The 15,156-nt window shown below is 34.9% G+C and overlaps 1 protein-coding gene across 2 annotated transcripts in view; it reads right to left on the bottom strand.

Annotated features, from left to right (window-relative positions):
* The window catches only part of fermt3b (FERM domain containing kindlin 3b), a 97,072-nt gene extending 82,691 nt beyond the window's left edge, over positions 1 to 14,381 (bottom strand). Inside the window, exons 1-3 of one of the 2 annotated variants that reach the window (XM_062044214.1) lie at positions 14,213 to 14,381; positions 8,420 to 8,544; positions 1,525 to 1,758 (exon numbers count right to left, since the gene is read on the bottom strand). In XM_062044214.1, coding sequence (XP_061900198.1) covers positions 1,525 to 1,758; positions 8,420 to 8,543 — 358 coding nt within the window. In that variant the 5' untranslated portion in view covers position 8,544; positions 14,213 to 14,381. The remainder of the gene's footprint in view (positions 1 to 1,524; positions 1,759 to 8,419; positions 8,545 to 14,212) is intronic. The other variant, XM_062044215.1, reaches the window with a different exon arrangement.
* Between the last annotated feature and the right edge of the window lie 775 nt (positions 14,382 to 15,156).

The following is a 15,156-nucleotide window of genomic DNA, read 5'->3' as shown; positions in this document are numbered from 1 at the left end:
CAAAGTACGGCCCCTTTTTTTCGCCGAAAAATGGCCTAAAACCATCAAAGCAAAGTTTGCCACCATACCACGCCCACATCTAATGGTGTAGGCAAAACATTTTTGTAATTTATCATCGCCTATATGTGTATTACCTGTAATTTTCATTGTGACTCATTTGGCCAAAGTCCCTAGGAGGAGTTTGTTAAAGTACGACTCCTTTTTATCGCCGAAAAATGTCCAAAAACCATCGTGGCAAAGTTTGGCGCCATGCCACGCCCACATCTTATGGCGTAGGCAAAATCTATTTGGAATTTATCATCACCTATATGTGTAGTTACTGTAAAATTAACTGTGACTCATTTGGCCAAAGTCCCTAGGAGGAGTTCGTCAAAGTACGACCCCTTTTTTTCGCCAAAAAATGGCCAAAAACCATCGGAGCAAAGTTTGGCGCCATGCCACGCCCACATCTTATGGTGTAGGCAAAACATTTTCATAATTTATCATTGCCTATATGTGTAGTATCTGTAATTTTAACTGCAACTCATTTGGTAAAAGTCCCTAGGAGGAGTTCATCAAAGTACGGCCCCTTTTTTTCGCCGAAAAATGGCCTAAAACCATCAAAGCAAAGTTTGCCACCATACCACGCCCACATCTAATGGTGTAGGCAAAACATTTTTGTAATTTATCATCGCCTATATGTGTATTACCTGTAATTTTCATTGTGACTCATTTGGCCAAAGTCCCTAGGAGGAGTTTGTTAAAGTACGACTCCTTTTTATCGCCGAAAAATGTCCAAAAACCATCGTGGCAAAGTTTGGCGCCATGCCACGCCCACATCTTATGGCGTAGGCAAAAACTATTTGGAATTTATCATCACCTATATGTGTAGTTACTGTAAATTTAACTGTGACTCATTTGGCCAAAGTCCCTAGGAGGAGTTCGTCAAAGTACGACCCCTTTTTTTCGCCAAAAAATGGCCAAAAACCATCGGAGCAAAGTTTGGCGCCATGCCACGCCCACATCTTATGGCGTATACAAAAACTGTTTGGAATGTATCATCACCTATATGTGTATTACCTGTAATTTTAACCAAAGGCGTTCGTTAAAGTACGACCCTAATTTTTTTTGCAAAAAAAGACGAAAACCAAGATGCCTGACTTCCTGTTCGTTTTCAGGTATGGGTTCTTGAGACTTTTATGTGCGTCCCGTCATGATGGACGCCTCCTGTGATTTTTGCGTCAATATGTGAAACTGGTGAGAGGGGCTATTTTTCTTTTTCTCATTTTAAAGGTGGCGCTAGAGAGCCAATTTTGAAATTTTATTTTTGGGATCCCCAAAATATAGAAAATGTTTTAATATGGGGACTTTTCCTGCATGTTAATGGCCTTAAAAAAGGCGTCCAAACGGGTGGAAAAATATTTCAATAGGGCCCCCCTGCATGGCCCCTGCCGGGCGTTGCTTTGCTGCTGGGGCCCTAATGAATGTCCCCAGGATCTGTTAGGCGCTAATAGAAAGAGGAAAGTGAAGAGTTGTGTGACTCACTGAGTAGTCTGCAGATGCCCATCACCGTCTGGAAGACGGGGTTGGAGAAGCAGGCACAAAGCCTCAGGGTGGCGCCGTTGGGCAGGCCCAGCCTTAGGGGCTTGTGTTGGGGTAGGAAGAGGAGACGAGCGTCGGCGTGGATGCCGTATTTATCCAGAGTCCAGGACGTCCGCAGCAGCCATTTTTGCTTTTGATGCCACCACAAAGCGTGATCCGACCAGTCACGCTGGATCTCTGCAGGGGGCCACAATGAAAGCATGAAGGAGAATGTTAGAGTAATTGTTTCTGAGTTATCACAAAAACGTTGTGTTGCATTGAGGGCCCGGTGAGAGGCAAAAGCTGTCTTTGAAACCTACCAAGAGTAAGGCTCGTAAAACTCCACTGTGTAGTTCTAACCCAAGGACTTCAAAGCGGAGAGAATTCAGGATCTGCCCAATTTCCAGACGACATATTTTTGAACCTCCTTTTTGAACCGTTTTGCGAACGTCTTTTTGAACTATTTTACGACCTTTTTTTTGTAACTGTTTGGTAACCAAAGGCAACGCTGTTTATGACCCACTTCCCTTTGGAGGCAGCTGTGGTGATGTGGTCGTAGAAAGTCAAATAAAGAAGGAGTGCAATCTTTCGCCAGAGCGTGCTGAGATACTGTGCAAGGGTACAGTGTACAGGCGACTCTCCTCAGTATTGAGTCCAAATTGAATTTTGTCTCTGTTTGATTCATTGCTTCTTGTCTTGTTTAATAGATGTCATCAGTGTTTGAACCTGACAGAGACCTTCCTTGCATCCTGAGTTCTAATGGAGCTCCAGTCAGGGCAGCTTGGCAAAAATATATTCATTTATTTATATATGTCAGGGCTATTCAACTATAATGTGTTGGGGGCCAACATTCCAAAAAGGCCGGACTTGGCCCTTTTAGTCTTATTTTGAATACTCCTGAGAACCAGAGTCTTCTACATGGGATTTTTACTCTATTTATTTTGTCATAAATATGACTTTTGGGGGTAAAAAAATAGTTTTTTTTTACAGTGTAAACAGAAATCTGTAGATTTTGTTGTAAAACTGCCAGCTCAGTTGCCAGACTTTTACAGTAAAATTGACAGTGTTTTTTTTACACCGAATACGTAGAAAATCGATTATTTATTTATATTATTTTTACAGTAAACAGAATAGAATAGAATGGACTTTATTGTCATTATATTTGCATATAATGAGATTAAGGACTCCAACTTAAGGTGTGGTAGTGGAAACAAATATGGAATAAAAATAAATGAAAAATAAGAATTGAAATAAACAGACTAATATCCAATAAAAACAATTAGCAATCCTATACAATATACAAAACTATATACAAAAAATTGTACAATAAACAGAACAAAACAAGAGTACTGGAGTAGTAAAGTAATAGTTTTTTATCAAAAGATCTACTGTCATTGTTTTTACAGTGCATTACTGTAAATGAAACACGGTAGCCCTGTCATTTTTACAGTAAAATTTTGGCGACTGAGCTACCAGTTTTTTGTTGTAAAATCTGAAATAGTTTTCACAGTGCATTACTGTAAATGGAAAACAGTAGCACCGTCATTTTTACAGTAAAATTCTGGTGAATGCGCTTTGTTTTTTTTAAATCTTAAAATCTACGGTCATTGTTTTTACAGTGCATTACTGTAAATTAATACTAGCGCTGTCAATTTTACAATACAATTCTGGTGACTGAGCTGCCAGTTTTTTTTTTACTGCAAATTCTATGTTTTTTTTGTTTTTTTTTAAATTACAGTGCATTTCTGTAAATAAAAATCGGTAGCACTGTTATTTTTACAGTAAAATTCAGGTGACGGAGCTGTCAGGTTTTTACCGTAAAATCTGACGTGGTTTTTACAGTGCATTACTGGAAATGGAAAAACGGTACGACGGTTAGTTTTACAGAAAAATTCTGGCGACTGAGCTGCCAGTTTTTTGCCGTAAAATCTGAAATAGTTTTTACAGTGCATTACCGTAAAATAGAAAATGGTAGCGCTGTCATTTTTACAGTACAATTCCGGCAACTGAGCTGTCAGGTTTTTACCATAAAATTTGACGTGGTTTTTACAGTGCATTACTGGAAATGGAAAAACGGTACCAGTATTATTTTTACAGTAAAATTTTGGCGACTGAGTTGCCATTTTTAAAAAAATGTAAAATCTCTGGTCTCTTTTTTTTTAAAGTGTACTGTAAATGAAAAACAGTACCACTGTCATTTTTACTGTAAAATTCTGGTGAATGCGCTTCCGTTTTTTTATCGTAAGATCTACGGTCATTGTTTTTACAGTGCATTACTGTAAATTAAAACGGCATCACTGTCATTTCTACATTAAAATTCAGGTGACTGAGCTGTCAGGTTTTTACCGTAAAATCTGACGTTGTTTTTACAGTGCATTACTGGAAATGGAAAAACGGTACTGCTGTTATTTTTACAGTAAAATTATGGCGACTGAGCTGCCAGTTTTTTGCCGTACAATCTGAAATAGTTTTTACAGTGCATTACTGTAAATAGAAAATGGTAGCGCTGTCATTTTTACAGTACAATTCCGGCGACTGAGCTGCCAGTTTTTAACTGTAAAATCCACAGTATTATGTTTTTACAGTGCATTACTGTAAATAAAAATCGGTACCACTGTCATTTCTACATTAAAATTCAAGTGACAGAGCTGTCAGGTTTTTACCGTAAAATCTGACGTTGTTTTTACAGTGCATTACTGGATATGGAAAAACGGTACCACTGTTATTTTTACAGTAAAATTCTGGCGACTGAGTTGCCAGTTTATTTTTAATGTAAAATCTCTGGTCCTTTGTTTTTTAAAGTGTACTGTAAATGAAAAACGGTACCACTGTCATTTTTACAGTAAAATTCCGGTGAATGCGCTTCCGTTTTTTTATCGTAAGATCTACGGTCATTGTTTTTACAGTGCATTACTGTAAATTAAAACGGCATCACTGTCATTTCTACATTAAAATTCAGGTGACTGAGCTGTCAGGTTTTTACCGTAAAATTTGACGTGGTTTTTACAGTGCATTACTGGAAATGGAAAAACGGTACTGCTGTTATTTTTACAGTAAAATTATGGCGACTGAGCTGCCAGTTTTTTGCCGTACAATCTGAAATAGTTTTTACAGTGCATTACTGTAAATAGAAAATGGTAGCGCTGTCATTTTTACAGTACAATTCTGGCGACTGAGCTGCCAGTTTTTAACTGTAAAATCCACGGTCTTATGTTTTTAAGGTGTACTGTAAATAAAAATCGGTAGCACTGTCATTTCTACATTAAAATTCAGGTGACTGAGCTGTCAGGTTTTTACCGTAAAATTTGACGTGGTTTTTACAGTGCATAACTGGAAATGGAAAAACTGTACTGCTGTTATTTTTACAGTAAAATTTTGGCGACTGAGCTGCCAGTTTTTTTTAAATGTAAAATCTCTGGTCTCTTGTTTTTTAAAGTGTACTGTAAATGAAAAACAGTACCACTGTCATTTTTACTGTAAAATTCTGGTGAATGCGCTTCCGTTTTTTTATCGTAAGATCTACGGTCATTGTTTTTACAGTGCATTACTGTAAATTAAAACGGCATCACTGTCATTTCTACATTAAAATTCAGGTGACTGAGCTGTCTGGTTTTTACCGTAAAATCTGACGTGGTTTTTACAGTGCATTACTGGAAATGGAAAAACGGTACTGCTGTTATTTTTACAGTAAAATTCTGGCGACTAAACTGCCAGTTTTTTGCCGTACAATCTGAAATAGTTTTTACAGTGCATTACTGTAAATAGAAAATGGTAGCGCTGTCATTTTTACAGTACAATTCCGGCGACTGAGCTGCCAGTTTTTAACTGTAAAATCTACGGTCTTATGTTTTTAAGGTGTACTGTAAATAAAAATCGGTAGCACTGTCATTTCTACATTAAAATTCAGGTGACTGAGCTGTCAGGTTTTTACCGTAAAATTTGACGTGGTTTTTACAGTGCATAACTGGAAATGGAAAAACGGTACCGCTGTTATTTTTACAGTAAAATTCTGGCGACTGAGCTGCCAGTTTTTTTTAAATGTAAAATCTCTGGTCCTTTGTTTTTTAAAGTGTACTGTAAATGAACAACAGTACCACTGTCATTTTTACAGTAAAATTCTGGTGAATGCGCTTCCGTTTTTTTATCGTAAGATCTACGGTCATTGTTTTTACAGTGCATTACTGTAAATTAAAACGGCATCACTGTCATTTCTACATTAAAATTCAGGTGACTGAGCTGTCAGGTTTTTACCGTAAAATCTGACGTGGTTTTTACAGTGCATTACTGGAAATGGAAAAACGGTACCACTGTTAGTTTTACAGTAAAATTTTGGCGACTGAGTTGCCAGTTTTTTGCCGTACAATCTGAAATAGTTTTTACAGTGCATTACTGTAAATAGAAAATGGTAGCGCTGTCATTTTTACAGTACAATTCCGGCGACTGAGCTGCCAGTTTTTAACTGTAAAATCCACGGTATTATGTTTTTACAGTGCATTACTGTAAATAAAAATCGGTACCACTGTCATTTCTACATTAAAATTCAAGTGACTGAGCTGTCAGGTTTTTACCGTAAAATCTGACGTTGTTTTTACAGTGCATTACTGGAAATGGAAAAACTGTACCACTGTTATTTTTACAGTAAAATTCTGGCGACTGAGTTGCCAGTTTATTTTTAATGTAAAATCTCTGGTCCTTTGTTTTTTAAAGTGTACTGTAAATGAAAAACGGTACCACTGTCATTTTTACAGTAAAATTCCGGTGAATGCGCTTCCGTTTTTTTATCGTAAGATCTACGGTCATTGTTTTTACAGTGCATTACTGTAAATAATCGGTACGACTGTCATTTCTACATTAAAATTTAGGTGACTGAGCTGTCAGGTTTTTACCGTAAAATCTGTCGTGGTTTTTACAGTGCATTACTGGAAAAGGAAAAACGGTACCACTGTTAGTTTTACAGTAAAATTTTGGCGACCGAGCTGCCAGTTTTTTGCCGTGAAATCTGAAATAGTTTTTACAGTGCGTTACCGTAAAATAGAAAATGGTAGCGCTGTAATTTTTACAGTACAATTCCGGCGACTGAGCTGCCAGTTTTTAACTGTAAAATCCACGGTCTTATGTTTTTACGGTGTACTGTAAATAAAAATCGGTAGCACTGTCATTTCTACATTAAAATTCAAGTGACTGAGCTGTCAGGTTTTTACCGTAAAATTTGACGTGGTTTTTACAGTGCATTACTGGAAATGGAAAAACGGTACTGCTGTTATTTTTACAGTAAAATTCTGGCGACTGAGCTGCCAGTTTTTTTTAAATGTAAAATCTCTGGTCCTTTGTTTTTTAAAGTGTACTGTAAATGAACAACAGTACCACTGTCATTTTTACTGTAAAATTCTGGTGAATGCGCTTCTGTTTTTTTATCGTAAGATCTACGGTCATTGTTTTTACAGTCCATTACTGTAAATAAAAATGGCATCACTGTTATTTCTACATTAAAATTCAGGTGACTGAGCTGTCAGGTTTTTACCGTAAAATCTGACGTGGTTTTTACAGTGCATTACTGGAAATGGAAAAACGGTACTGCTGTTATTTTTACAGTAAAATTCTGGCGACTGAGCTGCCAGTTTTTTGCCGTACAATCTGAAATAGTTTTTACAGTGCATTACTGTAAATAGAAAATGGTAGCGCTGTCATTTTTACAGTACAATTCCGGCGACTGAGCTGCCAGTTTTTAACTGTAAAATCCACGGTCTTGTGTTTTTAAGGTGTACTGTAAATAAAAATCGGTACCACTGTCATTTCTACATTAAAATTCAGGTGACTGAGCTGTCAGGTTTTTACCGTAAAATTTGACGTGGTTTTTACAGTGCATTACTGGAAATGGAAAAACGGTACCACTGTTAGTTTCACAGTAAAATTTTGCCGACTGAGCTGCCAGTTTTTTGCCGTAAAATCTGGAATAGTTTTTACAATGCATTACTGTAAATAGAAAATGGTAGCACTGTCATTTTTACAGTAAAATTTTGGCGGCCGAGCTGCCAGTTTTTACTGTAAAATCTACGGTCTTTTGTTTTTACAGTGCATTACTGTAAATAAAAATCGGTAGCACTGTCATTTCTACATTAAAATTCTGGTGACTGAGCTGTCAGGTTTTTACAGTAAAATCCGACGTGGTTTTTACAGTGCATTACTGGAAATGGAAAAACGGTACCACTTTTATTTTTACAGTAAAAATTTTGGCGACTGAGCTGCCAGTTTTTTGCCGTAAAACATGAAATAGTTTTTACAGTGCATTACTGTAAATAAAAATCGGTACCACTGTCATTTCTACGTTACAATTCAGGTGACTGAGCTGTCAGGTTTTTACAGTGCATTACTGGAAATGGAAAAACGGTACCACTGTTAGTTTCACAGTAACATTTTGGGGACTGAGTTGACAGTTTTTCATCGTAATGAAGGACTTTTGCTAAAAAAAGGTAGTCAAAGATCATCTATTTATATAGGATTTATTTCAGATTTTCAATGTTTATGATATTTATTTTATAATTCATAATAAATAAACACAATAAAGCAGTATACATTGAAATGTTGGCAATGTGAAGGCCCACAAAAGATCATCTATTTATGACAGAGCTCTCGTGTTTTTTAAATTTTTTTTATCAATCTGCTGCAACATGTTATTTGAACTGAACTGGCGAGCCACCAGTTGAACATTGCTAATATATGCTGCTGTTGTAGAGTGCAAACTGCAAGTAAAATAGCAAATCCATTATTAAACACCCATTGTTTTTATTTACCATTTACACGACGTGACAACTTCACTGCTTTTGTAGATAGTTTGCAGAGAAAAAAAGTAGTGACTCACGTGTCTTCTCCACCAGCTTGAGGATGACGCCGCCCACGTGGAGGTCAGAGGTCACACTGAGGCTGACAGGCGGGACCTCATCACCCAGGTCCTCCACCGTTATGGACAAGTCCCACGCCGCCATGCTGGACGAGGCAGAGGGGGTATGGAGTACGTCACGTCCGGTTTGTACGTACAATCTTTATTTTATACAACAGCGGGCGTTTCCCACTGCAAGAAGCTTCTTCGTTGTGGCGACACACGCTCGACTGTTGTCACATGTCCAATGTGACAAGCACTTCCTGCTTCTGCTTTAATCGCCAGGGAAACACACTTCTGCTTTTTTGTCTCAAAGAGGAAATTCAAATAACAATATGGCCACCAACCAGGCCTGAAGTAAATACTTGTCATGTTTTCCCCCCAAAGGCTTTAACAAATTCACCATAGATGACACCACACACACACACACACACACACACACACACACACACACACACACACACACACACACACACACACACACACACACACACACACACACACACACACACACACACACACACACACACACACACACACACACACACACACACGTTTGGGTATTGTTTACCTTCTTGAGACCTGAGAAAAATGCCTCCCTCTTTAGGACCAGCCTTTCTAAATATATAAAGAAGTGTATTTACAACATTAATAATATATACATACTATGCAAATATAAAAAAACTTGTTGTGAAAAATGAGTTGTAATTTCACAAGAAAAAGGTCACAATTTCACAAGAAAAACTTAGAATTTTGGCAGTATTATAATAAAAGTCCTCATTTTACTCAACGCAAGTCAAACTTTTACAAGAAAAACTGAACATTTGTGCAATGTTATGATAAAAGTTGGAATTTTGCTCAATAACAGTCGCAATTTAACAAGAAAAGCTTCACATTTTGGCAGTTTTATGAAAAGAGTCGTCATTTTACTGGACAAAAGTCACAATTTTTATAAGAAAACCAAAATTTTGGCATTAATATGATAATAATGGGTATTTTACTCCAAAAAATGTCACTATTTTTCAAGAACAACAAAAATGGCAATATTGTGATAAAAGTCAGAATTTCATATGACAAATGTCACCATTTTGCATTAAAAAGTAATTCTTTTACATTAAAAAAAGTAATAATTTTACGAAAAAATATTGCAATATTACAGAAACAGAAAGAACATGAGAAATTGTTCCCAATTTCATAAGAAAAAAGTCGACACATTGTGAGAAAAAGACTGCTTTTAGTTAATTATTAAATTTTTACTTTGAAATTGCTTTTTAATCGTCATTATTTACTTCAAGTTATTACAGTATGTCTCTATATACATATTTATTTTATTTGTTTAAATTAATTTTGGCCAAAGGGGGCGCATTTCAATTTCTTACACACACTTGTTATTTCATATGTTGACCAGAAGGGGAGCACTTTTAAAAGCGACACACAGTCAATGTGAAAAATCCCTCCTTTTTGGGACCACCCTCATTTTGACCAGCAGGGGTGCAAATGAGTCATTCTCTATTAGATGGTACTTTTCTCCTTCTTGATATCTCAAAAGGGTAGAAATACAAGAACACACACACACACACACACACACACACACACACACACACACACACACACACACACACACACACACACACACACACACACACACACACACACACACACACACACACACGTTCTTGTATTTCTTACTTTCTTGAAACCCGAGAAAAATGCCTCCCTCTTTAGGACCAGCCTTTCTAGATATATAAAGAAGTGTATTTACAACATTAATAATATATACATACTATGCAAATATAAAAAAACTTGTTGTGAAAAATGAGTTAGAATTTCACAAGAGAAAGGTCACAATTTCACAAGAAAAACTTAGAATTTTGGCAGTATTATAATAAAAGTCCTCATTTTACTCAACACAAGTCAAAATTTGACAAGAAAAACTGAACATTTGTGCAATGTTATGATAAAAGTTGGAATTTTACTCAATAACAGTCGCAATTCAACAAGAAAAGCTTCACATTTTGGCAGTTTTATGAAAAGAGTCGTCATTTTACTGGACAAAAGTCACCATTTTTATAAGAAAACAAAAATGTTGGCAATATTATGATAATAGTTGGAATTTTACTTGGAAAAATTATGACAAAAGTCATCATTTTGCTCCAAAAAAATGTCACTGTTTTACAAGAACAACAACAAAAATGGCAATATTGTGATAAAAGTCAGAATTTCGTATGACAAATGTCACCATTTTGCATTAAAAAGTAATAATTTTACGAGAAAATATTGCAATATTACAGAAACTGGAAGAATATGAAAAATTGTTCCCAATTTTACAAGAAAAAAGTCGACATTTTGAGAAAAAGACTGCTTTTAGTTCATTTTTTAATTTTTGGTTTGAAATTGCTTTTTAATCGTCATTATTTACTTCAAGTTATGACAGTATGTCTCTATATACATATTTATTTTTATTTTTTTTAATAAATTTTGGCCAAAGGGGGAGCATTTCAATTTCTTACACACACTTGTTATTTCATATGTTGACCAGAGGGGGAGCACTTTTAAAAGCGACACGCAGTCAATTTTAAAAATCCCCCCTTTTTGGGACCACCCTTTCTAGATATATAAAGAAGTGTATTTACAACATTAATAATATATACATACTATGCAAATATAAAAAAGCTTGTTGTGAAAAATGAGTTGGAATTTTACAAGAAAACGGTAATAATTTCACAAGGAAAAGGAAGAATTTTGGGAGTATTATAATAAAAGTCCTCATTTTACTCAACGCAAGTCAAACTTTTACAAGAAAAACTGAACATTTGTGCAATGTTATGATAAAAGTTGGAATTTTACTCAATAACAGTCGCAATTTAACAAGAAAAGCTTCACATTTTGGCAATTTTATGAAAAGAGTCGTCATTTTACTGGACAAAAGTCACCATTTTTATAAGAAAACAAAAATGTTGGCAATATTATGAGAATAGTTGGAATTTTACTTGGAAAAATTATGACAAAAGTCATCATTTTACTCCAAAAAAATGTCACTATTTTACAAGAACAACAACAAAAATGGCAATAGTGTGATAAAAGTCAGAATTTCGTATGACAAATGTCACCATTTTGCATTAAAAAGTAATAATTTTACGAGAAAATATTGCAATATTACAGAAACTGGAAGAATATGAAAAATTGTTCCCAATTTTAGAAGAAAAAAGTCGACATATTTTGAGAAAAAGATTGCTTTTAGTTCATTTTTTAATTTTTGGTTTGAAATTGCTTTTTAATCGTCATTATTTACTTCAAGTTATTACAGTATGTCTCTATATATACATATTTATTTTATTTGTTTAAATTAATTTTGGCCAAAGGGGGCGCATTTCAATTTCTTACACACACTTGTTATTTCATATGTTGACCAGAGGGGGAGCACTTTTAAAAGCGACACACAGTCAATGTGAAAAATCCCTCCTTTTTGGGACCACCCTCATTTTGACCAGCAGGGGTGCAAATGAGTCATTCTCTATTAGATGGTACTTTTCCTTCTTGATATCTCAAAAGGGTAGAAATACAAGAACACACACACACACACACACACACACACACACACACACACACACACACACACACACACACACACACACACACACACACACACACACACACACACACACACACACACACGTTCTTGTATTTCTTACTTTCTTGAGACCCGAGAAAAATGCCTCCCTCTTTAGGACCAGCCTTTCTAAATATATAAAGAAGTGTATTTACAACATTAATAATATATACATACTATGCAAATATTAAAAAACTTGTTGTGAAAAATGAGTTGGAATTTCACAAGAGAAAGGTCACAATTTCACAAGAAAAACTTAGAATTTTGGCAGTATTATAATAAAAGTCCTCATTTTACTCAACACAAGTCAAAATTTGACAAGAAAAACTGAACATTTGTGCAATGTTATGATAAAAGTTAGAATTTTGCTCAATAACAGTCGCAATTTAACAAGAAAAGCTTCACATTTTGGCAGTTTTATGAAAAGAGTCGTCATTTTACTGGACAAAAGTCACCATTTTTATAAGAAAACAAAAATGTTGGCAATATTATGATAATAGTTGGAATTTTACTTGGAAAAATTATGACAAAAGTCATCATTTTACTCCAAAAAAATGTCACTATTTTACAAGAACAACAACAAAAATGGCAATATTGTGATAAAAGTCAGAATTTCGTATGACAAATGTCACCATTTTGCATTAAAAAGTAATAATTTTATGAGAAAATATTGCAATATTACAGAAACTGGAAGAATATGAAAAATTGTTCCCAATTTTAGAAGAAAGAAGTCGACATATTTTGAGAAAAAGACTGCTTTTAGTTCATTTTTTAATTTTTTGTTTGAAATCTCTTTTTGATCGTCATTATTTACTTCAAGTTATGACAGTATGTCTCTATATACATATTTATTTTTATTTTTTTAAATACATTTTGGCCAAAGGGGGCGCATTTCAATTTCTTACACACACTTGTTATTTCATATGTTGACCAGAGGGGGAGCACTTTTAAAAGCGACACGCAGTCAATTTTAAAAACCCCCCCTTTTTGGGACCACCCTTTCTAGATATATAAAGAAGTGTATTTACAACATTAATAATATATACATACTATGCAAATATAAAAAAGCTTGTTGTGAAAAATGAGTTGGAATTTTACAAGAAAACGGTAATAATTTCACAAGGAAAAGGAAGATTTTTGGCAGTATCATAATAATAGTCCTCATTTTACTCAACGCAAGTCAAACTTTTACAAGAAAAACTGAACATTTATGCAATATTATGATAACAGTTGGAACTTTACTCAATAACAGTCGTTATTTTACAAGAAAAGCTTCAAATTTTGGCAATTTTATGAAAATAATCGTCATTTTACTCGACAAAAGTCACAATTTTATAAGAAAACCAAAATTTTGGCATTAATATGATAATAATGGGTATTTTACTCCAAAAAATGTCACTATTTTACAAGAACAAAAAATTGGCAATATTGTGATAAAAGTCAGAATTTCATATGACAAATGTCACCATTTTGCATTAAAAAGTAATTATTTTACATTAAAAAAAGTAATTTTACGAAAAAATATTGCAATATTACAGAAACAGAAAGAACATGAGAAATTGTACCCAATTTCATAAGAAAAAAGTCGACACATTGTGAGAAAAAGACTGCTTTTAGTTAATTATTTAATTTTTAGTTTGAAATTGCTTTTTAATCGTCATTATTTATTTCAAGTTATTACAGTATGTCTCTATATACATATTTATTTTATTTTTTTAAATTAATTTTGACCAAAGGGGGCTGCATTTCAATTTCTTACAAACACTCGTTATTTCATATGTTGACCAGAGGGGGAGCACTTTTAAAAGCGACACAGAGTCAATTTGAAAAATCCCTCCTTTTCGGGACCACCCTCATTTTGACCAGCAGGGGTGCAAATGAGACATTGTCTATTAGATGCAATGGTTTTCCCTATCGGGACCAAGATTTTGGTCCTAACTTGTCCACCGGTCCTTAAATGGACGGAACTTTTTCTTCTTGATGTCTCAAGAAGGGTAGAAATACAAGAACACACACACACACACACACACACACACACACACACACACACACACACACACACACACACACACACACACACACACACACACACACACACACACACACACACACACACACACACACACACACACACACACACACACACACACACACACACACAATACCGTTGAAGCTGTGAAGAAAAGTGAACCAGTAGAGTTCCACCTGAGTTAGATCCCAGCAGACGGTCCCCAAAGTGGAATAAGAGAGCGTTTAGAGTCAGTATGTCCTCTGCGGGGCGAGCTGTGGTGTGTAACTGCGTCCCCGCTGCTTCTTCCTCCTTTTTTTTTCTTTTTCTTTTTCTCGTTTTGTCAGTTTCCGTCTGGCGGAAGTGTACAAGATGCACGACTTTTGATTGACAGGCTGCGTGGTGCATTTAGGCCATGTGACTGACACGCAGCATATGTGGACAACTAGATAAACTAAAACTTCCACGGCCCGCAAAAATACGACTGTGGTGACAACAGCGGGCCCAGAAGGGGCCCAGTTTTATATGTTTTTATAACCTGGCTATGTCAAATATAGCAGTGGTCCCCAACCACCGGGCCGCACAAGAAATTAAAAAAAATAAAAAATAAAATAAATATTTTTTTTTAAAATTAAATCAACATAAAAAACACAATATATACATCATATATCAATATAGATCAATACAGTCTGCAGGGATACAGTCCGTAAGCACACATGATTGTATTTCTTTATGGAAAAAAAAAAAAAAAAAAAAAAAAAAAAATTACAATCCCCCCCACGTTTTTTTAAACGTTTGTTTATTGAGTTAATACAGACATACAATGGACAAAAGTAAACACATACATCTTTGTGTATATATATATATATATATATATATATATATATATATATATATATATATATATATATATATATATATATATATATATATATATATATATATATATATATATATATATATATATATATATATATGTATATATATAAATATGTATATATACATACTAAGGTTGTCCCGATACCAATATTTCGGTACCGGTACCAAAATATCGATACTTCTCTAAATAAAGGGGACCTCAAGAAAATGTCATTATTGTCT

The sequence above is a fragment of the Entelurus aequoreus genome, linkage group LG04 (assembly GCF_033978785.1).
Source record: "Entelurus aequoreus isolate RoL-2023_Sb linkage group LG04, RoL_Eaeq_v1.1, whole genome shotgun sequence".
NCBI classification, from domain to species: Eukaryota; Metazoa; Chordata; class Actinopteri; order Syngnathiformes; family Syngnathidae; genus Entelurus; species Entelurus aequoreus.
Note: the sequence above shows the minus strand (reverse complement) of the source record. Positions and strands in the feature narration are given on the sequence as shown.